Below are 24682 nucleotides of genomic sequence, written 5' to 3' on the forward strand. Positions count from 1 at the left end.
TCTCATAGCAGAGGGTTATGTTACCATCGATACATGGCCGACCGTTGAAGGGTCCAGACCCCTTAGACCTCTAGTGCTTACAGCAGCTCTACAGCAGTGTTTTGACATGGAGATGTATATGAAGAAGATAGGTAGTAGGGTTTAATAATGTGTAGAATTATATAAAATGGTCAGTACAACAGCACCACAAACCAAACACCTCTTTCACCTCAGTCAAGGAACGCAGTTCAGGCTTTACATAGGTGGCAGTATCTGTTGTGGGCAGTGGTGGGAGAAGTACTCTGATCTTTTACTTAAATACCAATACCACAGTGTAGAAATACTCTCTTACAAATAAAAGTACACAAGTATTAGGATTGCAGCTGGTAAAGGTGGGGATATTTATTTGACTAAGTAAACACTGATGGGTAGGTTGTGATTCTCACCTAGGGATCAATAAAGTTTTATCTTTATCCATAATAATACATCATAATTTATATGTTATATGTTGATTATTTGAAGTAAATAATAAGCAAAAAGCACAATATTTTCCTCTGAAATGTAGTGGAGTAGAAGTATAAATTAGCAGAAAATGTAATTACTCAAGTACCTCAAAATTATACTTAAATACAGTATTTGAGTAAATGTACGTAGTTTCCACCACTGGTTGTGGGGCTTTTGTATTGGAATTTATCATAATGTCAAGGTGTTATTATTGGTATTATTGTTATTGTTCCCGTCTACAAGACATAATTGAATCCTCTCCTGTTAATTCCTAAATTGCAGCTTGAATGCAGTTTCTATCTCTGCTCTGTTGGAAATAATTTGGATTTGATCCATTAGTTAATGTAATATTCATGAATCATTCAGCCCTTAATAAGATCAAATCTACATAATAGATTCAAATTAAAAGGTCATTAAGACACTAAAGTTTTGTGTTTAAGAATTTTTACTTTTTCTCTGTCACGGTCAGATGGGTTACACCCCTCTCCATGTATCGTGTCACTATGGCAACATCAAGATGGTGAAGTTCCTCCTGACGCAACAGGCCAATGTCAACAGCAAAACAAGGGTGAGTGCCTCCCTCTGGTTTTAGATAAAACTACAACAAAATGAATCAGGGCATGAGTCACGCAGTTACAGTGTGCCTTCTGTCTCTGATTCATTCATCAGGAAACAGAATAACAGCACATTACACTGTTAAAAGCAAAGTGTTGCCGGGCTCTCTTAGGTGAAAGCTGTTCGTAATGATTTACTGGAATGAGAGCAATTTACCCCTCTAATGTGTAATGTACTGTACAAGCATTGGAGAGACTGGAAGTATTTCATTTCCAAGATATGCAGTATTTATGTCCATGCTATATCCACAAATGTGTTTAAAGCTGAGTGAGGACAGATGTAGGGCAAAAACAATTATAATTATTGTCATTATTGATTAATCAGCAGATTCTTGATTTGGCTTTTAGTCTGTAAAAATGTTAGAAAATCAACGTAGTGGATGTTTCTGTTGATCAACTAATTGTTTCAGCTCTCGTCAGATGAGAGTTGTCCATTGTTCCCGAGAGTTTTCTTGATAAGCAGTTGGCTTGTTGTGATTGTTATACCAGCTGTACTACATAATTCAGGAATAATTCAGAAAAAAGACGTTATTTAGATGTATCTTTTCAGTCATTATTTGTACTTTGAATGAGTAAGAATACATTGAATCTCTCCTCCAGCTTGAATACACTCCTCTGCACCAGGCGGCCCAGCAGGGACACACAGACATTGTGACACTGTTGCTGAAGCACGGAGCTCAGCCCAACGAGACAACAACAGTGAGCATGAACGCACCTCGTCTTCTTCAAAACGACTAATAACATTTGGTTTTCAGAGATCTAATCAATCTGCTCCTCTCTGTCCTGTAGAATGGTACTTCAGCCCTGGCCATCGCTAAGAGGTTGGGCTACATCTCTGTGATCGACGTCCTGAAGCTCGTCACTGAGGAGAATGTTTCTATGGTGAGAAGTTCAGAAACGCTACTCTGCCCCTCTGGATACAGCGCTGGCATTATGTGTCCATGATAATCACATGGAAATAAGAAGTTTAATAGGTTTTTCCTGTTCCTTCTGTGCAGACGACCACAGAGAAACATCGCATGAGTTTCCCAGAAACGGTGGATGAGATACTGGACGTGTCTGAGGATGAAGGTAGATAAAACTACAATTATTATTAATCACATAAAACAGTCGGAAACAATGTTTAATGTTGATCGCTATCTAAACATTACTTCCTGTTTATGAGGCTGATTTTATGATGTTTTAACTGGAAACATAAATATTCATTTTTTTTCCGATTCCTTTTGCCTTTTGCCCTTTTTTAGGAATTGCACAGCTAACATTAGGTATGAATGTCTCTTTCTCTCTTTGTGCGGCATTCATAGGTCGTTGTATCAAAGTGTGTGGCTCCATTTCAAGCTCACCCTCTCAGTCTTTACCTCTCTGCCTCTCTCTCTCTCTCGTTCCCTCTGTAGTGGCGCTCACTGTGATGGTGGCTCTGGTTTCTCATTGGCATGCACCCATAGCACCCATGTCTGCGACCTTTATGTGTCCCTACAATAAGGCCCTCATTCTCTAACTCCCCAGGTGTCTTTTTTTCCTCCATGTTATGACGGCAGTTACAGTCATAGCCAGTACATATAGATCAACCCTATAAGAAACGGATCCATTACTACTAATATCATATCAAATTTAACAAATCTTTGCTTAAAATAACATTCAAAATCTGCTCTGTGAGCTTTAACAGCTCATAGTGGAGTAGTGCTATCATCGCTTTGAAATGCGTGTCTTCAGTTGTGTCTGCATTTAAATCTGTCTCCATTGTGGTGTCGATCATGTGCCACATCATCTTTGTGTTCCTACCATGTCGCCTGTATTTGTTAGCCGGGAGGTTTAAAAATGTTGCGATCTTGTTCTATAATCAACATTTTTGTATTAACAATTGATCATGTGATTACTTGTATCTGAAAGGCTCGTAGTGATGAACCCACAGAGAGTTATTTATAAAGAATACTTCCAAGCTTCGACCGTTGCCATGGCATTCAACCTCCAAATCACTATTCGAACGCTTCGTTTTTTATTTATTTATTATATATATCAGTATGTAATAATAATGTCTAAATCCCAAAATAGAAAAACAAATGAACATATCAGCCCACTGCGCTTCGCTGTGAAGCTTCAAATACCTTTGAATATTTCTCACCGAAGCTTTGAAGCCCAAAAAATGGCTTTTTTTTTGGTTCACTCTCACCGCTCTCATAGCGTTTCGGCCGCAACAGGTAGTTGTTTTCAGATATATCCCTCAGGAGTTGGTGGAGACCAAAAAACAGAGCTGAAAGGAGAGCAAATATTGGACTTACATTCATCAGGACATTAACATGACTTGGGCTCAATGTTGGGCAAGTGGGTCAGAAATCTGCTTGCCCACAGTCAATTTTTTACTTGCCCCTATACAAATAGTTTTATTTATTAGTAGTTATGAAATAACAACAGACTAAAGTTAATTGTTAGGTTTTATCCGCCTTGCTCTCAAACTTGCAGCAAACTGCTCAATACATATTTGGAGTTGCGCCCATTTCCTCTAAAGTCACCCAACTAAAGTCCTGTTTCCAGGATCATTGAAATGCTCTTCAGCTCATAAACTTTGTCTTTACATGCCGCCATTTTCTCGCCATTGCCCAAGTGGTACGGTGCATGTGCAACTCCCAACAGAGATGAGAAGGAAGTGATATGGCTCACTCCTTAAGCTACTTCCATCATCAGCTCTAGGAAAAAACTATGTGTTTAATTCTTTTTTACTGGTTGTGTAAATGAGTACCTGCTATCTAACAAGTTCACAATATCAACTTAAAATGTATATGTCAGCTCACAGCTTGTTTCTGCTGCCACCCACAAAAAAAAACACTTCTTGCAGATTTAACTCTTAATGCCTGACGTTTACAGCGGACATGATGTCTTGATATTTTTAGTCCCCTGATAATTTAACTGTCAGATTGTCACCTTTGCTCTAAATATAGGGAGTAGCCGAGACGCAGTCTTAAAGACACATCTCACATCCAAAATGGTGAAATGATATTGTCAGGTTGTCTGATGCAGACTCTCGTACGTGGTAACACATGCACAGCACACAAGACAGAGAATATCCAGGACACGAGCTGAAAAACATGAACCTGTGGGAAGTGCACTCACGAGTCAAACATAGTGTAAATGACACCTACGACATCACTTTTGCTCTCGACCGCTGACAGACCGCCCACTCACACACTCTCACAATCTGCGCTGATAGTACGGTCACACATTAATGCACACGGGAGACTCACTTCGGGTGAATTCTTGAAAATTACCTCATGTCTTTTTTAGGTGGTAAGTAACCCACCTCTGCTCACATCAACATATACTGTACTTTTAAAAAGGAGAACAGCTTGTACTTTGGTCACTGTGTGTGTTGCAGTAGGCTGATGCTGTTCTGATTGTCTCTGTGTTTGTATTCATGTGTTCTCCTCACACATCGCCCTCTAAGGCAGTTGATGTCTAAATCTTCCAGTTCAATAGCTCCTAGACAACTCATTTATTCACTAGACAACTCATTTTTGGAATGAGATTATGCTGATGTGTGCTCCCCTCAGAAATCATGCACTGTGTATCTATAATGCTGTCGTCTCTAACTGAGATTCGATGGGTTTTTGAAAACTCCAGACTACATTTGTAAGGTGTCGTCTCTTATTTCGAAGTGGTAATGTTTTAGGGGTTTTGAATGAAAAGTGTTGGACTCAGCAGACTACAGCTGATTACGCTGACCTGCTGTATTAATCCAGTCCTCGTACCTGATTTTTTTAAGTGTTTCTGGCGTTAGGTAGAAGTATCTGCATTTCATTTTTGTGCCATTGATTAGCATTATGAAGGTCAGTGTACAGAGCATTGTCACTAATGTCTCATCTCACCTGTCTAACGCCTAAATCACAGAGCCATCTCCTCACGTCTAACCCCTCTAACGGCTGGTTAACAACCTTGTTCTCTTCTTTCTCTCTTTCTCTTGTGCTGTTTCACCAACCTGACCACCGTCTGTTCGCTCTCTTTGGCATGTTGTTCTCTGAAGGAGAGGAGCTCTTGGGGACAGAAGGGGCCAGGTACATGAAGATGGATGACATGAAAGACCATGATGACGATTTCCTCTCCCCCAAGAAATCACTGGAGTACGAGAGAGGGCTGGGATCAGCGTAAGGGGGGCTGGGCGGGGAAAAACAGGCGAGAGAGCCAAGCTGGTAGCCACACGCTAATAGGCGGATGGATAGAAGGGGGATGCACCATAGACACTCACTAAACACCAGGGATGAGCACTTGGGAGGAGATACAAAGAATCTTCTTCAATCTGACTTGTGTTTTTCTCTTTTCATACAACAGCAATTACTCGCCAGCCATTCCCAGGATCCCCCGAGTCTCTCCGGAGACCGTTATACTGAAAGAACACGAGATGGATCAGGTACTGTACAGAGCAGCATGAGCAAGACACTGCAGGGCTACTCCAATGAAGTATTGCACTTCCATAAAGCTGGGGGGGGGGCTTGCAAGAAACACATTTAAAAAAGAATGGTCAAAATTGAAGCAGCAGAGGCCAAGATAATCTGACTGTTAGTCCTTAGTATGGGTCAAACTACAAAAACATTGGATCCTTCATTTCCCATAATGCAACTTAACCCTTTCAATTCTGCAATAGAAATGGTTTGCCAGTGTCTACATTGGTATTTTTTGCTTATTGTTATATGACTTCTTGGAGTATCTTCAAATGCTTCATATCCCTAAAATCTGTGCAACCTAAGATAAATGTTATGTCAGTCAATAAACTATAATAACTGATAAAAATTATTGAAATTGTGTCATACATTTAAAAAAATACAGACAGATTTTACTAAGTTAACACACAAACCCTATTGATCCAAAATATTTTGTCCAGTAAATTTAGAAACATGAGCAAAATATTTAACACTCCATAAGTTATTTGAGCTGTACACATTTTTTATTTTTTGTGATATACAAATTTTTATGAGCAGATAGAGTTCAAAGGCGTTTTGATAGTTTTGATTCATTCCACATGTAACGTAACGTAATAACGTCATCACAAGCTTACAACATGATGACATGACAGTGGAGCTGTACAATCTCCAGGACAACAAGGGCAACCTCTATCTGCTGATGAAGACTGTGAGATGAGGTTGAAAGCTCAGAAACAAAAAGCTAGAAAGTGGACCTTATGTTAAGGGTTTTCCTGAGTTGTCTTAGTCAAACTACTATTTCCAAGGTCAAGCATCAACTTTCATGCTCGTGTCATTTGTTCATTGATGTGATGTTATTAACATGAAGAGCTGAGTATCACTAAACACACAATTTTGATTAAAACTTCAAAATGATGCATTTGTTTTAGTTCCACCCTTTTTGTAACATGATATTGTAAATGAGAATCCCTCCTCAACGGCCTTTTGAAGGTTAATAATGTACCTTCTCCATATCCGCTGTAAAAATAGCAGTACAGAAGCATAACCTGTCATCCTAGCCTTCTCTATATCATCTCCATTACACAGATGATAGCGTAAGTAATATATAAAACATTATGCATGAACAGTTTGTCTTTGTGTCCGTTGTAGCAACACACTCCACTTCCACTGCCCAAAGAATATGACGAGGACTCGCTGATTCCCAGCAGCCCAGCGACTGAGACGTCAGACAACGTCAGCCCGGTCGCCAGTCCCATACACACCGGGTCAGCAAACATTTTATTTCACAGAATCTCTGTTTGATATCTGATCTGGCAGCTAATTGTTACAACATCTGTACAATAACAGGTTCCTGGTCAGTTTTATGGTAGATGCTCGGGGCGGCTCAATGCGAGGCAGCAGGCATAACGGTCTGCGCGTCATCATACCTCCACGGACCTGTGCGGCGCCCACCCGCATCACCTGCCGCCTGGTGAAGCCGCAGAAGCTGACCAGCCCCCCTCCGCTGGTGGAGGGAGAGGGGCTGGCCAGCAGGATCATCTCCCTGGGGCCGGCCGGGATGCAGTTTCTGGGGTGAGGAAGCAACTGAAACTAGAAATAGTTATTTTTATTCATATTATTTCATACATTTCTAGTAAATCATTTGTTCATGTATAATTCCATGTGTGTTGTATGGCAGACCAGTGATAGTGGAGATCCCCCACTTTGCTGCTCTGGGTCGTGGCGACCGGGAGCTGGTGGTGCTGAGGAGCGAGAATGGCTCAGTCTGGAAAGAACATCGCAATCGCTACGGCGACGAGGTGCTAGAAACAATCCTCAACGGGATGGACGAGGGTAAGAGTTTAAACGCTCGATCTCAGGCTGACACTCAAACACGTCAACTGGGTGGTATCACGTCCTGAGAGTTTAACCTTCTCTTATCTCCTCAGAACTAGAAAGTCAAGAGGAGCTCGGGAAGAAGCGAATCCGTCGCATCATCTCCACCGACTTCCCCCTTTACTTCGCCGTCGTATCGCGAGTCCAGCAAGAGAGCGACCTGATTGGACCAGAAGGAGGTTCGCTGACAAGTAAACTGGTGCCGTTGGTCCAGGCCACGTTTCCTGAGACGGCGGTCACCAAACGAGTGCGCCTGGGGCTGCAGGTGAGATGGGACGATGAGGAGAAGGAAGGAGAACAAAGACAGAATCGTTAATGCCTGAAAAAAAAAAAAAAGCATGTGCGATGTACTTTGATTGATCTGGGAATGACCTGATCATATCGGCATCACGTTTTCCTGATTTAGTTTTCTGTTGTTTGTTTTGCTTTTTTACATTTTAAGAGACTTTTCATTTCACACAGTGCATGCACTTGTCACCTTTCTACAACTGTGGACTGCTCATCTAGTGCTGATATGTTATTGTTTGTTTTATCTTGATGTCTTTCTCACTAATGTATTTATGTCCCTGTATTTACTATATTTGACACGTTCATTTGAGATACCTAAGTACAGTTAGCGTTCTTGCAGAATAGCCAGGAAAGACTGTGTTTGAGTTTATACTTACTGTCACTGATCTTGGTATCATGAATGTCTAGAAAATGTGCTAAAAGATCTTTTTAGAAGAACTGAAGTGTTGTCCCGCATAAAACCGGGGGGATGGTTGAGCACCTGATCTTCAAACCTTTTAACCTTAGTTTGGTTATACCGCTGTTTGTTGCAACTTTTATACCCATTTGGTGTACACTTTTCAGGTCTTGACATTTTCGCAAAACATATACACCAAAGACAAGAGACACATTTTTAGCACACTTCGCCACCCTCAGTTATACAGTAATAAACAGCTTTCTGTATACATGTATCTGATTTAGCCCTCACTGTCTAATGTCCCGCCCCAGCATCCTGTTTCAATACAAACATTAAATCAAGGAATTAATGATACCATTTCATTGGACTGTTAGCTGTAAAATCAAAGTCAGAACATTTGGGAGTGGGATTTTTTAATATGGTTAAATTGTAGATTACACACAGATTACAACAATCAACAAACATTTATTTTGGCAGAGTGATACTGCTTATTTTTACCAATTTCAATTTCCAATCATTTCAAACCTTTATTAAGGTTTCTCTAAACAGAAACATACATAAAATTATATCTTTTCTTCCTTCATAACTCTTTGCAGTAGATATGTTTGTTATATAGATATGCACAATTTTCTCAGATTTGTTGACTTGGGATTTCAAGGCTCCATTTGCACGTGATTTCATTTTGAGAGGTTTACAACCTGTTTTCCAGTGTGTAAATTTGATTGCAGTTCTAGACTGTGATTACATTAATCCCTTTTTTTAACAAAATAAAACAAAATCTTATTCTAAATCCTTTATGAATATGTATGAATTTAAAATATCAGATGGAAACTTGTAATTCCAAATGTCAGAATCTGTTTCAGTAAACCAAAATGAGAGGTAGATACAGTATGAATGGACCTTCTGCTCAATGAATGATTTTATGATAAGATAAATATGTCTTGTATAATAACACGCTGCCACACATGCCGTAACCTCTAATATTAAAATAGTGAATGTAACTGAATGTAAGTAAAAATAGATATTATAATTTTCTATTAACATATTTTAGGAACATATCTATTTAACTCAGATGTTGCTGTAGTAACCATTGTGAAAAACCACGGTGCCTATTTTTTTGATATCCATTTTGTATTAATGATTGTAAACGCTTCATGTTAACACACATTGTTACATTTTACAATAAAAAATAGTTATTAAGTCCTACAACCAATTTGTGTTGCTATTATCTTTCCAAGTGTGCTGTTAAACCACAGAGTGTTTTATTCACTGTGGACTTCTCTCTCTCTTTCTCTTTCTCTTCACCTTTAATTTTTCCCTATTCGGTTGTCCTTTATTTTACCCATTTTTCCTCATCATCCATCTCCCACTGCATCATTCTGCTTTCTATCTTTTTTTTTTTTATCTCCATTGCCTGTTCATATATTTTTCTTTTTTCTCTAATTTCCCTATCATCAAACCTGTGTTACGTTATACCCCCTCTCTCCATCATTTACTCTCAACCTCAGGCTCAGCCAGTTCCAGATGAACTGGTTGCAAAGCTGCTGGGTAACCAGGCAAACTTTAGCCCCGTGGTCACCGTGGAGCCTCGGCGGCGCAAGTTCCACCGACCCATCGGCCTGCGTATACCCCTGCCCCCGTCCTGGAGAGATAGCCCCCGAGACAATGGGGAGGGCGACACCACCAGTCTGCGTCTGCTTTGCTCCGTCATAGGTACTGCATGCTGCCACTGGGAGTTGTGTGGGTGGGTGAGTAGGTGTGTGTGTGTGTGTGTGTTTGTGTCGACTGGAGCAGTTCCAGGACAAATTAATGGGGCAAAACTGCTGACGTGTTTTGGTGAAAGATGCCGGTTGGATAACAAAAGTATTTGTTCTTATTTTGTACATGAGACTTCTTCGTTATTACCTTTGCTAAAGCCACATTAACCAGTTTGTCTTTTCCCATCCTCTCTGGTTCCCAGGTGGCACAGCCCCAGCCCAGTGGGAAGACATCACTGGCACCACCAAGCTTATGTATGCTAAAGACTGTGCCAGCTTCACAACCAATGTTTCAGCACGGTAAATTCAGCTGGCAACACACACTGTGCATCATGTCAGCCATCAAGTTTAATGTAGGTCTAAAACTGATTTATGTACAATACTGTGATTACATGTCATTGTTTCCTCTCAGATTCTGGCTCGCAGACTGTCCTCGGACAGCTGAGGCCGTCTCCTTCGCCAACCTACTCTACAGAGAGCTGTCGGCCGTACCCTACATGGCCAAGTTTGTGGTGTTTGCGAAGATGAACGAGCTGCGCGAGGGCCGTCTGCGCTGCTATTGCATGACTGACGATAAGATGGATAAAACCCTGGAACAGCATGAGAACTTCACAGAAGTGGCTCGCAGCAGAGACATAGAGGTCAGTTCAGAGACGAGGGCAGTGCATCATACTCATGTAGTATGTAGTATAGGCTATAATGCCTGTGTCCCGTCCTGCAGGTGATGGAGGGAATGCCGCTTCACCTGGAGTGTTCAGGGAATCTGGTGCCCGTGAGGAAGGCCACCCAGCAGCCTCGCTGCTTCAGCTTCCAAGCCTTCAGAGATAACCGACTCCCTGTCTCTGTTAAGGTATTGCCATTTGTCTTTCTCTTACAGATCTTTATTCAGTTTTATATTCTTTGTCTCCACTCTACATATGAATGTGCCTTCATTCTCTCCTTGTGTGTCTAAGGTGAGAGACAGCAGTAAAGAGCACACTGGATTTCTGTCTTTCCTGCGCAAGTCCACCAAGTATGAGGACAGCCAACATGTGCTCTGTAACCTCAACATCACCATGCCTCCATGTATCAAGGTAAAGCTCAATAAGACACATGCAGTGTATTTAGTTATAGTAATTTTTTCCTGAGATGACAGATTTAAGCGTTGTTTGCTTGTGACTGGCAGGTTGTCGGGAGTGAAGACCGGAGGCGAACTCTGACCCCGCTGGCTTTAAGAGAAAGATACAGCGCCCTAAATGAACCTGCTATGGGTATGACGCTCTCATTCTCCTACTTGTAGTGGGGCAGCTAAGCTGAAATATTCATAACAACTGTGCATTTTGCGATAAAAGCAGCACAATTGGCACAGACATAGGTTTATATGTTATGAAAAGATATTGATATTGGTGTGCTGCAATTTTGGCCCCTGAGGGCCGTGGCAGCCATTTTTCAAAATAGCTGTCAAATAGGCGCTAAATATTAAAAAATGTTGCAGAAAACTAATTTTATGAGTCTTGATGATTTCCAAGGTGTGTTCAAACTGATTAGATCAGATGTCAGAAGATCACAGACATGTTTTTTCCCTCTTTATTTTTTATGGGTGCTTTTTAAAAACCTTTAACCTGAGAAAAATGTGAAAACCAAATAAAAGAAGCATGGTCTCTTCAGGGTCAAAGTTCACCCCCTTACCTTCATGGTGGAAAGATAGCCGATACAACTATAAAACGGCAAGAGCAGAGAAGAAGAAGAACAGAGAGCAGAAGACAGAAGCACAGTGCCCATAAATGACCCCAAAACAATGCAGCCAAATATTTTTTTTCTGTTCATTTGGCTTAGGCACGCTTAAAATGGCAGGGAAAACCCTGAGGTGTATTAATTGTATCCACATTGTGGCAAATTCCAGAATGTTCCGCAGTTTACAATTGATTCCATTTTGCACAGTTGTTGTGCTTAACTGCCCCGCTATTGTAAACCCTTGTAACTGATTATTTTCTTGTGAGGATATAATAATATAAGGCACAGTATGATCTACAGAATCAATGAGTGTTGCAATACAGGGATAATCTCAGCTTTACATTTAACAGTCAGATCTTAACCAGTCAGTTTTGGTCTGATTTGTGCAGCATCGATGAGCGCCATGGAGAGGACAGAGCTGAAGATGGCTGTGATTGCAGAACAGTTAGGGCTGAGCTGGGCTGGTGAGTGAACAATAATATACTGAATCTGTTTTTTATGTGTTGTAAACCCTCCATGTTTACATTGTGTCTGACAAGCTTGCCTAGCTCTCTGCTGATTAAGGTCTAACATGGCTACCAGCCAATGACACTAATTATTTCCCGTTTTCCTGCCAAGAGCCATATTATGTGTTTGTTGTGCCTCTTCTGGACAGAGCTACTGTGAAGCCTTTTCACTATAACAGCATGACTCACGGGTGAAATTATATAACTATTACCCTCACTTACTTGATTTTCGCCGTCTCATTTTCTTCACAGAGTTGGCACGCGAGCTTCAGCTCAGCGTGGATGACATCAATAAGATCCGTGTGGAGAATCCCAACTCGCTGCTGGAGCAGAGCTCGGCGCTGCTCAACCTGTGGGCCACCCGCGAGGGCAAGAGGGCCAAGAGTGAGTACATGACGTCTGAGATTTTTGCCTCTTTAACCCAATTTAAGTTAGATTGTTGTTGTAATGATATTGCTGTTTGTCCTGGGAACCCCCTACCCTCCTTCTCTTTGTCCTTGTGTGTCTCCTTCACGCGTCTTCACTGCAGTGGAGAGCTTGTACGCAGCTCTGAAGAGTATCGACCGTATGGACATCGTCAACATGTTGGAGGGCCAGCCGACTCAGCCCGCCAGACAAGGCGCCCGCGACCTCAGCAGACGTCGACACAACGAGAGAGACAACCTCTCCCCTGGTATGACCAATGGTAAGTTCCCTCCCCAAATCCCACAATGCAGCCCCTTCCCCACGTCCCCTTTTCGCCTTGACCTTGAGCCATCTTTCCAATAAACGTACCTCCTCGCTCCCTAAAACCCCCTGAAGGCAAAGTGAAGTGTGTTTCCCTCTGAATTCTCTCTGTTGTCCCCCATGTCTTTCTTATTTATCCCCCCCCGTGATGCTGTTGTGTATGAAAGTTGCCACAAACGTCAAACTTTTGCAGGACTTTACCCCAGCAACATGCAGAGGGACTCAGGACACTCCTACTGTGCTACAACGTACATTTCTCAACGTATTCATTCAATGTGATGGGAAGTAGAGTAAGAAGAAAGTATGATTAAATGATGAGTTTGCAAGCATCCTATTCCTGAGTAGCCTTTGAGCAAAACACTCCACATAGAGATAAGTAAATTATCCTAGTTATAATTTTATAAGTGATATTATTGTTGTCGTTGTTGTTATTTTGTGGTCAGTATTTAAGAGTTTTTATTGCCCATTATTAATTAAGAGGGCCTACATTAGAGTGATATTTTGTCTATAAAACAACACATTGTCATACATGATCAGTCCATGTAGATCATACTGTAAGTATAGCCTAGCTTAACTGACCTCCTTACTAATTGTCAGTCCTCAGTCTTTTACTCCTTTTCCTCATGGTTTCCTTCACACATGCATACCCTACATCTTATTGACTCCATTTTCACCTCTGGACTGGTGTGAGCTCCCCTCCGTACTGGTCTGGCTTCTCCTGTCTGTCTCCAGTGCAGACGATGAGTCAGTCTGACAGGCGACAGGTCCTATTCTGTGAAAACTGGAGCAATATTCAGAGATGTAACGATGCATAAAGACGCGACCATGAGGGTCAAAGGGTGAAAAGGGAGATGTTCAGATCACAGCTGCAGTGAATCTGATAACCATGTATCTGTCTTGTCTGTCTATCTGTCTGGCTACCTGCCTCCCAAAGGCCGTTCCTGCTTTGACGTTCTGCGTTAAAAAAAACGTGGCGGCACTTTGAATACGTGGATATTGTGTCTTCTGCTAATCTCACAATGATCACAGTGACGGGTTTCAAGAGGTTTATGATTTACGGTCCGGATTAACTGCATTTTTATGTAAATAATAAAATGAGTCAATGAAGAAAATGATCAGATAAATTGAGGAATAAATAAATAAATAAATAAAACAGGCAAAGAAATGAAAAATAAGAAAATAACCATCAGGCCACATATTTAAAATGAATATTGTGGACAGTGAAGGACAAAATACACGCGTTTATTTTTCAGTTTCTTTGTGCATTCGATTTATTTATTCATTTTTTAAATAGTTTATTTCTCTACTTATTTCTCAGATTAATTTATTCATTTCATATTAAACAAATAGTTTGACATTTTGGGAGATATGCTAATTTGCTTTCTTGCTGAAGAAGATCAATACCACCGTCATGTCTGTACGCTAAATAGGAAGCTACTGGTCCCGCAAGCAGCTGTTTAGCTTAGCTTAGCATAAAGACTGGAAACAGGGGGAAACAGCTAGCCTGGCTCAGCTAGCCTTGCTCAAGGCCTATGGAAAGCAGGCTGGATCACGGGCAGACATGGGTCTTGGGGTATGGGGTATAACACATGCACATGTAACAGAAGCTGCGGTCGTGCGTTGCGATTGGTTCAATTTCAGCGACTGCAGGCAAGATTTTACTGCGCATGTGTTATACCCCCGGAGATATGACACGTGACCCAGCCTCCTTTCCATAGGCCTTGGCCTTGCTCTGTCCAAGCTAGCTGTTTTTGTCTGGGTGCAGTAACTTCCTGGAGTCTCTGCTGGTTTCCTGGCACAACAAGCTACTGTGTTAATTAGTCAACATTAGAGGTGCTGGTATGTGGATGTTTTAACTTCGGACAGAGCCCGGCTAGCTGTTTCCTCCTGTTTCCAGACTTTCTGCTAAACTAATCCAACCGGCTGCCAGCAGTGAGCTTCATATTTACCGTACAAATATGAGAGTGGCATTGATCTTCTCATCTAACCCTCTGCAACAAAAGCAAATAAACATATATGCCAAAATGCAGAACTGCTCCTTTAAGTCAGGTTCAGTCCTCCATATGAAATAAGCCTATTTATTAATATTATTATTATCAAAATAGTGTTTTTTTTACATAAGAAGTCTTACAGAACAAGCTGACAGATTATTCGTAGAGGAATCAGTTATACTGCAGCCTTCATCTTCTATCTTTCTCTGTCTTTACCTGTCTTCCTTTCTTTTTGTCAGAGCAGGATTTTACTTATCCGTTTTCCTTCATAGTTCTAGTGCACCTCTATTGTAGGTACACATTTCGAAGGTTTATTCAAGATCATTTCCAGGTTAGGAAAGATAAAAAAAAAAAACAATACCGTAGATGATGATGGAGTAAGACCTCTTCTTTTAAGACTTTTATGAGAGGATATTTAGCTTCTCTCTGCCTGTGGCTGCATGGGGGGGTAGTTTGAGTAGTTTCTTTAGGGCTAATGTTGAATGTCCTTTTGGGAGCCCTGTTTTCATTCCCTGTGAATCTGTCCCTCTCTCTGTGTTTCTCTGGACATGTCATCTGCAGCCTAGCCGCCCTACTCTTCCTCCTTCTCACTCCTCTCCGAACTCTGACCTCATGCCAACCTCATGTTGACCTCTGACCCACATCTTTATCTTTTTCTTTTTTCTTTTTTTTGCGACTAGTCGTGCATTTTTCTTTATTTTTGTGCTCTTGAAAACCCCACCTTTTTTAAATGTCCGCTCTGTGACCGATACCCCTCACACAGACTGTGTACTCAGCACCCACTGGGAGGGGGGAGGTGACCCTCGCTCTCTCTCTCTCTCTCTCGCTGTTTCTGTCTGTGACCATCACCCTATTTTATATTCCCCTTCCTCTCTTGCTGCCCTTCTTTTCTCTATTCCCTCTTTCCCCATCCCTTCTCTCTCTGCCCTCCTGCCTGTCTGCATGTGCATGAGGCTGACTTTCATCGCTCATCTCCCCCTGTGTTTGCATGGAGACACTGGGATGAGGGGCAGGAGTAACACTGGCTTGTTGGAGATGACGACTCAAACGCTGCATTTCCTCTTAATGCTGCTCGACCAACAGACGTGTTCTCGCATGGCATGCATACTGAGAATGACCCGACAGTCCGTTTCTTCCTCCTCAGTGATCTGTCCGAAAGGGGGGTAAAAAAGGCCGCAAACCTTTTTTTGTGACTTGCGTCTGCTCTGTTCATGTATGAATGTTGTGGTTGTCACTGATTCTATGTAACCTGTGTCCATCTGATGGGTTATTTTGTGTGAAATATACGTTTTTAATGTCTTTGTGAGTGTTGTACGAGGGTCAATTTTATATTGTTCCTCCCCTTATTGTAAATAACTCATCAATCAGTCTGTGTGAGTGTATCAGTGTGAGCGTCTTTAAGTTGTACACTGTAAGTGTTTTGAGTCCTCCATATACATGTGTGACCTATCAGTGTTTAAGTGTGTGGACAAAATGAGTATATTTCCTTTACGTGTATTTTTACGTGAGCTTCACTGCTTTGTTTTTCTGTATTTGTGTCTTTCAATCAGGGGGGGTCTGGCGATCATTTTTCATATTTCACACTCGTCCATTGCCTTAGTTTTTTTATTTTCCAGATCTCTTTCTTTCACCATCATTGCCATTCATCTTCTAACATGGAGAGAGAGGACTGACAAACTATTTCATTATCTAATTCATGTGGTAGTCTGTGTGGTGTCACCAAAAACAATAAGCATGGCTTCAAGTCTTGATATAGTAAATTTCATAAATACACAGACTAACACCAAATCCATACTTCCAATACACGCCTGATCCCGCACCTCATTTACTTGCCAGAGAATTATGTGTTCTTCAGATATACAAACATATTCATAGAGAGGTTTAATAACTCACATTTTCATCTGCAAGTAATTGATAATATAGCGAACAGGCTTGTTTACTCAGAGGAAAAATATGTTGATTTCAGTTTAATTAGGAGTTTGCTGTATTCGATTTTAATGATGTTATTGAAGCTATAACAATATTTGCTGCAGCTTATATTACTCAGTTTTAATGCAGCATTTAAAATGAAGCCAATGAACAATCAAGAGTTTGTGATTGGGGGCCCTAAACTTTAAAGGAACCTGACTCCTTTTCTGTTGTGGCCCAAATAAACAAGGAATTTTAAATTCATCATCTTCTGTGTTCTGGTAGAACATTGAGATATTTCATTAGCAATGGATGTCAAAAGACTCCAAAGTCAATGCTGTTTTTACAGCCTTCTTTTAACTTCATAAGACAAAACACTATACAATAAATCTATATTTATGATTGTTAGTTTCTATAGACAACTGACAGCAGTTGAGAGGATGAGAGAGAAAGCAGAAAGTAGGACAAGAGGTCCTTCTGGCCGCTTGGTGTCACAAATATCTCCTGCACTCTCAGCAGTACTCAACAGCAGCACAGCCAACCATGAATCAAGTTACACCCAGCAGCTCTGCACGGCTTTCATCATCACGATACAGTATACACACTCTCTCTTTCTCTCTGTCTCTCTCATGGAGAAGGTGAACCACCTCCTCTTATCTACATACTGTATGCCCTGCACTACATCTCCTATTTCATCCTCTGGTTGATGTACTTCCTGGTAACACATCCTGTAGTGTTACAGTCACACTTTGCTTTACCTTCATTGCCATTCATCAAATGTTTTACATAAACTATTCACCGTATTGCCATGGTAGTTGGTCATTTTCAAAGTAAATCATTCAGTATGAACAAAACAGATACAAGGCAGATTCTATGTATAGTAAAAGTGCATTTTTCATAGTCTTTAGCTTTTTCTTTATTTTTGTACAATATAATCTCAATAAATAAAAAAACATTCCTGCTGCTGTGACATTGTGCTCTATCATGCCAGGTCTGCCTCTACAAAAAAGATATTGTTACAAAGGGTGTTCAAGGCAGTTGAAGGAGTGACCTGAGTCCACAGCACATTAACAATGTGCAGTTCTACTAATTGATGTAATTGCACTTGAAATACTCATTCAAATCTATGTTTGAGGCAGCAACCATGTGACTTTCACAACAGAAGGAAAATCAAGTCTACTGTATGTGTGTTTGCATAAATATCAGCAGTCCTATATGTGTATATAGCCGTGTTATATTGAATGCACTATAATAAATAAGTGTGTCAATGAGAGAGCAAGCAGCTGCGTGGAGTGAGCTGATGTGTGAGGAGAGGATGAGATTGCCTGCGTGCATGCTATCCAGCCTGACAACGATATTAACTTGCCTGTTTTCTGAGTGGGTTTGAATGCATGCATATCTGAGTGTGAGCGTGTGATAATGTGAGATAGAGGGTGAGTGTGTTTACGGCATGTGTATGTGTGACAAAGAGTGTGTGTCCCTGCTGGACAGGTGTGTGTCCCGGCCCCGGGTTGGGGGCAGAGGCAGTAATTCCTGTCCATCTCCCTGCAGGTGGCAGCCAGCAGAGCAGCATCAGTCACTGCTGGGTCCAAACCAAAGTCTGTCAGGCCGTCCGGCTGTGTCTGCTGCTGCTACCGCTGCTGCTCTCACAACAGTCAGCGCTGGCTGATAGAGCTTGTCAAACCCTATTCTAAAAGCTGCCCTTGCTCTCTTGTCCTAAGCTCCTTGCACCTTTATTCTAGCTCCTGTTGTCTTGGCCCTCCCCTCTCTCCTTCCCCATTCCTCTCCCATTTGTCCCTTCAGCCTCCTCTACTCCCACCCCCCCCTAAATGCCCAGCTCATGGGCAGGGGCACTTACCCCCTCCCGGGGTCCCGGTGCTGTGGGGGTGAGGTGGGGAGCGAGGCGGGGGGCCGGGTATCAGTGTGCCTCTCTCTGTCTCGCTCCAGGTTATGGGCTCGCGCAGGAAGAGCTTCTCTCACCGGCCTCCATGCAGTACAGCCTGCCCTCCCCGCTGGGCGCTGAGCCTTACTGGCAGGAAGTCTCCAGTCTGGACTGTGCCCCCATTGCCACCACAGAAGAAGACACCCTCATGGAGATGTCTGATGTGCAGGTGTGGCCCTCAGGCAACAGCCCGTCCCTGGTACCTGTGGAGGACTCCTCGCTGGAGTGCAGCAACGCCGACGACTCAGAAGGTCTCCTGGGGCTGCCGTACGGAAGTCTGGGTCGGCCGGCTAGTCAGGCCAGCGCAGCCAGCGGAGGGGGTGGGGTGCTGAGTGGCTCCATTGAGCTGCCCGAAGACGATTCAGAGATGGGCGTTGACTCGCTCAGCACTGCCACGCCAGCCTCGCTCGGGGGCACCATCGCCGGGATCAATCTTAACGGGCTGAACAATTGTCAGGGGTCAGAGGCAAGTTCGGAGGTATCGGCACTCACCAGTATGACTGGTGGAGATGGAGCTGGAGGAGGAGGAGGAGGAAGAGGAGGAGGGACGGGCTCAGAGGAAGGGCTTTCTCTTGTTGCAGGACAGCAAAGGGTGTATGCTCGACTGAGTGAGTCACCTGGTCTGAGCTGTGTTGCAGACCGGAATGGAGACAGGTGAGTCAGACCTCTGTCTGCCTCTCAGGTGACAAAATCACAATCACACCAACTAAACAACAGATCTGTGCTAACATCTCCTTAATCTTTATTGCATGTCAGTGGATATCAGTGGTAAACTTCTTACGAAGGAAGTGACAGAGGAAGTTGTTTTACTTTCCGTGGCGTAAGCATGTGCAGTACGTGTACCACCTTCACATTGATCCATCCTCTCCTTCCAGGTCAGGTAACGGTGGAAACGGAGGCGGTGGAGGCTCTTTCCTTTCCTACCTGCAGGAACAGACAGGCCCGGGGTGGATGCCCGTCACTGACCCAACACAGGCCTGGGTGGGCAGTCAGCCTAAACCCAGGCAGGCCATGGACACCATGATATCATCAGTATGTAACGCCGTGGATGACCAGACCCGCGTGTCCCAGGAGGCCTTGATTCAGCCTGTGAGGGACATGGGGCACTCGGAGATCTTACGGGGGCACTTCAGAGGTACCCAGCCGTTTGAGAAGGGTTTGGGCTTCCCGCACAGGGTACCAGAGCTGAGGGCCTGGGACGACGTGCGCCTGAAGGGCCAGGTGAGTGTGTCGCTCCTCCTGTAAGAGGGATGTTTGTTCTCTATGACAAGTAATCAGTAAATGTTGCATAGGCTTTAACTATTTTGATGCAAAGCCAACTGCATCAGATTATTCATGATAGATCCTAGAAACATACAGCAGACATTCATAAACACACACACACACACACACACACACACACACAGAGTCTAGGGCCCAAGATGGGCACAAACAGTCCAGCCAAATATAGCAAGCATTCTCACTGTCCCACTCATGTTACACGACCCCCACCACACCCCACCCCAGGCACAACACCACCACATGACACTGTAAAGGACAATCTCAGCCGTGAAACTGTGAAAGAGCAGAAATAGACAGTTGCTTGTAGGGCCTTTGTGAGCTTGCTTTTGTATGTGGTTCTGAGAGTTTGGCTCAGTCGCACTTTAGCTTTTGTAGCATTTGGACGCACAGTGAATGCATAATTGTGTCTGCATAGCGATGCTTTTTCAGGCTGTGTGGATGAGAAAATAGTTTGTAGTTAGAGTCTCTGAAGGAAGTCAGGAGCTTCTTAGTGGTCTTACCACAGTGTACAGAAGCACACTGGAGAAGCCAGAGGTATTTAAAGCCCAAAGATCACATGGTCAGAAAGAGAGAGAGGTGGGAATAGAAGCCTCCCAAGGTTGTTTTTGCTTGGATCTGATGTCATTGAGCGGGTACTACTGACCTGACAGTGGGAAGAAGGAAGAGAAGGAGTAGAGAGACTCGAGGAAAGGGCCCATTGCTCCAGCTAATGGAGGATGGACATGAACTGAAAGACAAACAACCAAACTGCAAGTGAACCGGTGACAGAAGGCCGCAGGCTGCAGCTGTTACCTTTTCCGTCAGCTGAGAGAGGCGCTGCATTGCGAACAGGAGGGGAGTGTATTACTCGTGTGTTTGGTACTGCTGTGTTGATTTGCCGGGGATCAAAGCGGGGTGATGTGGGCCCTGGTGACAGAGCTCCTCTTCAGCTTCGTGCTGCTGGCTTTCTTGGTGATCAGCTGTCAGAATGTCCTCCACATAGCCAGCGGCTCCGTGCGGTCCGTGCTCACCTACATACACGTTCAGCTGGACCGTGAGCTCGGTGAGGTCGAGGGAGTGGCTGACGAAGAGGAGAACGTCACTACCAGAGTGGTCCGCCGCAGAGTCATCCTCAAGGTACAGAGAGAGGGACAGAGGACAAGAAATCTGAAGGAAGGATTTACAGGCGGGAAAATAACAGGAGAGAGATGAAGGAAACAGTGTTTGGTGAAAGGCTGAAGGATGCAGTGTGTTTGGAGTGATACAGGATAGGTTTGTGGTGGTGTAGTGTGACAAAAGTGGCAGTGAGGATTAACTAAGGACACTGTACATGAGGAAATGTCAAGTCAAGTCAAATGTATTTCTATAGCACATTTAAAACAACATGAGCTGACCAAAGTGCTTTACAGACATAGGCAGAAAACAAAGTCATACATATCCACAGACAGAGACCAAGATAAAATCCATGAGTAAAAGACTGTTATAATGAGCATTATAAAAGGCCAATTAGTAGTCAAAATTCAAGTACATTCAAAAGCCAAAGAAAAGAGGTGGGCCTTGAGTTGTGCTTTGAAAGACTCCGTAGAGGGAGCAGATCTGATGTGGTGAGGCAGTTTGTTGTGTTTGACATGACAAAAACTGAATCGAATCAATACAATAATATAATTCAATATCCTCCCTTTAATTTCATCTTGTTAAATTACCATCAAATTGCTGCACAAATGTGGCTAAATTTGTCTTCTGCTGTTACGGATGTAAATAGATTGTCTTGGGCTCAACACGTTTGGACTCCAGTTCTATTAAAAAGCCGTATGGACTCTTCCTACTGTATCTCAGACTCTGTTAAGTGTTGACATGTTTTATTCAGGTTGACACGGGCTGGACTGGCCCTTGTCCTCGTTTCTGCATCTGTCTTTGAGCTTATAAATAGCTCTGCAGACACGCTGCTAATTATTAGGGGCTATAACAGCATTGTCATGATCCTCATGAACTGTTATTATAAATGACGCTAAGAAACTCCAAGGATCCCAACTGGATTTACATGCTTCCGCAAACTAACCCCTCGCCCATCTGTCGTTCATCTGCTTCTCTGTGTTTCCAACCAGTGGATGGGTTTATGGCATGCAAATAATTACATTGCAGTGACAGATTGCATTAGGGCCATCATTTACTTCACTTTTTATACTTTGGGAAGTCATATCTTGTGTGGCAGTTACACTAAAATAAGTCCAGTCGAGAAGAAGGAAGTGCAGTTTATGGTTTCTTTAAAGAAAAAAAAAAACATTATTTATGGGAACAAATGCTTTTCTGTTCGCAGGGCGATGAGGTTGAAGACCTTCCTGGGGAGCATGTAAGCGAGGAACAGTTCACAGATGAACATGGAAACATTGTCACAAAAAAGGTCAGCCATTGCAACATGCTTTTATAATGTATTCTTTAACAGTAATTGTTTTCACTTGTGTCAGTGCTCACTCAGCATCCCTCCACAGAATGATTATGAAACAAATAATCATTATAAAGCTAATCATTAAACTGTGATACACTTTATGTCCCCAAGACATAAGTAGATCTTTTTTAAAAGACTTATTTCCTCCATTTTATATGTCACCAACTCTGTCTTTTCACTGCCTTATTCCCACTCTCTGCCTCCATCCATCACTCTCTCCCACCCTCCTGTGTACTTGTGTGTACGCGGTAGATTGTGCGTAAGGTTGTGCGCAGAGGGAAAGGTTCAGGTGAAGAGGGGGTTCAGGAAGTGAGCCTGGAGGGGTCTCTGCAGGACGCCAACGAGCTGGAGGTTGATGCTGAGCAGTTCATGAGCTACGCCATCCTGGGCCGGGACAGCAGCAAGGTGGGCTTCTGATCTGCAGACAGCTGACCATCTGATGAGGGCCTGTTTGATTTAAAGCTAGTTTGTAGTGAACAGGGGACTTTGTGCTTTAAAGTCTCACCTCATCGTGGATTCCCGGGCATATCCCGACAGAGCAGCTTAACCTGCATGAGCTTCAGTACGACTGAGAACACAGTTTGTGTGTCCTCATGATCTTAAAAGCCCTGTTTTATTATGTGTCGGTCCTAAATCTAGTGGAGGATTGAGTGCAACGTTTGGTTGATTAGTTGATTGATTGCTGACCTTCTGTTACATTAATCTCCACCTAAATATTATCACCTCATGTTCATCTTCTGCATGCAGGAGGAACAAATGAGTCCACTTTGCTCTGGTGCTGTTATTGCTCACAGTTCACCACTGGCCCATTCACACTTTCATCATTTCAGTCATCACTAAGCCGCACCCACACTCATCATCGTTTGTTTCTTGCATATTTAATGACTGAATGAATCGATTGTGGCTCCTTGCGGTGGCTATATTTCCCATTCTGTCCCCATCAGTGACTGACTCTTGTCTTTTCTGTCTCCATTAAAGTTTATAGTCTTTCAACTGTGACTGTGTGCTGTATCACTCAAACCTGCCAGACTCTCTGAATCAGAGCTGGGTCAAATATTATTTACAACCTTTTCTTACCTGCAAGAAGTAGCACAGGATTGGTTTAACACATCAAGACAATTCAGAATAGTAGGGTGTGTATTGTCTTATGTGGTCAAATCCCATCCATCTGAATAGCAATCAGTTCAGCAAATACTATTTGACACAGGTTTACTCTGAATTCTAAAGACTGTAGATGTTTCTGATGCCCTCTTATCTTCAACTGTCTTTCCAACCCATCACTTCTGTCCTTGCTTGACTGTTTATGCATAATTTCTTTCTTTCCCCCCCCCCTCTGTCCTCTCCCTTCATGTATTTCTTTCTTTTCATTACATCTCCTCTGTTGTTTTTCTGTTCTCTCTTTCCTTGTGGCACTATTTCCCTCCTCTGTTGTTCCATTTCTGTTTCCCTTCCTCATCTTTCTCTTCCTGTCACATCTCTTTTATTTCACTCTCCTTTACTAATGATCCCTCAACCCTCTTGTTCGGCTCCCACCTGTTCTCAATCCTCGCACCTCTTCTGCCGCCAACCCCTCCGCGCCGATGTAGCCCGATACTGTGGATGTGAAGAAAGGTGCTCAGATAGTGAAATGTGCCAGTCTGCGGAGAGTTAAGCAGTGAGGCAGACTGAGTGCTGCGTCCCCGCAGGTACGGGACTGACCCACAGCGCCTCGTCTGACCTGTGGGCTAGACCATTTAATCCAGTCTCTCTGGATTAAATGCATCTGAATGTACCTTTAATTCAATACTAATGACATGTAATGTGATGCTGGCACAGCATAATGAATCTTCAGTTTAACAAATGGTTTAAAAAAAGAAGAAAAAAAGGTTTATGACTGTCATTCAGTACAAAAATAAAAGTCTCAGACAATGGGGACATCCCATGACCACAACCATTTTTAAGTCTGTCTAATATAGAATTGATTTTGATATACAGAGTTTCAGTCGGCATTAATGCAGAAGTGATACTTAATGCCTCACTAATTTTATCAATATCAATTTCTTCCAGTTTTTGCAACCTGAACAATAGAAATTCAGGCTGCTTGCCTTCTGCAAAATCTATGGAGTTATATTTGTGAAAAATACCAAACACACAACTAAATGCATTGGCCACAGAATAGATTTTTGTTTGCTTAAATTAAAGGAAATGTGTGTAATATTTAGGGGGATCTATTAGCAGAAATGGAATATAATATTAATCAGTATATTTTCATTAGTGTATAATCACCTGAAAATAAGAATCGTTTTGTTTTTAAGCTTAGAATAAGCCCTTCCTATTAACATAGGGAGCGGGTCCTCTTCATGGAGTCCACCATGTTTCTACAGTAGC

General features: G+C 42.7%; 1 protein-coding gene across 8 annotated transcripts in view; it reads left to right on the forward strand.

Moving 5' to 3' along the window:
* The window catches only part of ank1a (ankyrin 1, erythrocytic a), a 125470-nt gene that overhangs the window by 96058 nt on the left and 4730 nt on the right, over positions 1-24682 (forward strand). For 4 of the 8 annotated variants that reach the window (XM_037777680.1, XM_037777681.1, XM_037777679.1 and 1 more), the window contains 25 exons: positions 953-1051; positions 1698-1796; positions 1887-1979; positions 2096-2168; positions 2342-2362; positions 5113-5233; positions 5418-5496; positions 6656-6771; positions 6854-7078; positions 7185-7339; positions 7435-7646; positions 9575-9779; positions 10027-10123; positions 10236-10464; positions 10545-10673; positions 10777-10896; positions 10989-11073; positions 11926-12000; positions 12295-12426; positions 12572-12727; positions 18615-19263; positions 19485-19830; positions 22187-22270; positions 22568-22720; positions 23902-24000. In XM_037777680.1, coding sequence (XP_037633608.1) covers positions 953-1051; positions 1698-1796; positions 1887-1979; positions 2096-2168; positions 2342-2362; positions 5113-5233; positions 5418-5496; positions 6656-6771; positions 6854-7078; positions 7185-7339; positions 7435-7646; positions 9575-9779; positions 10027-10123; positions 10236-10464; positions 10545-10673; positions 10777-10896; positions 10989-11073; positions 11926-12000; positions 12295-12426; positions 12572-12727; positions 18615-19263; positions 19485-19830; positions 22187-22270; positions 22568-22720; positions 23902-23973 — 3825 coding nt within the window. In that variant the 3' untranslated portion in view covers positions 23974-24000. Of the gene's footprint in view, positions 1-952; positions 1052-1697; positions 1797-1886; positions 1980-2095; positions 2169-2341; positions 2363-5112; positions 5234-5417; positions 5497-6655; positions 6772-6853; positions 7079-7184; positions 7340-7434; positions 7647-9574; positions 9780-10026; positions 10124-10235; positions 10465-10544; positions 10674-10776; positions 10897-10988; positions 11074-11925; positions 12001-12294; positions 12427-12571; positions 12728-18614; positions 19264-19484; positions 19831-20250; positions 21007-22186; positions 22271-22567; positions 23315-23901; positions 24001-24682 lie in introns of those variants that run through there. The other 4 variants (XM_037777678.1, XM_037777683.1, XM_037777686.1 and 1 more) reach the window with 4 other exon arrangements.

Source organism: Sebastes umbrosus, chromosome 8 (genome assembly GCF_015220745.1).
Source record: "Sebastes umbrosus isolate fSebUmb1 chromosome 8, fSebUmb1.pri, whole genome shotgun sequence".
NCBI classification, from domain to species: domain Eukaryota; kingdom Metazoa; phylum Chordata; class Actinopteri; order Perciformes; family Sebastidae; genus Sebastes; species Sebastes umbrosus.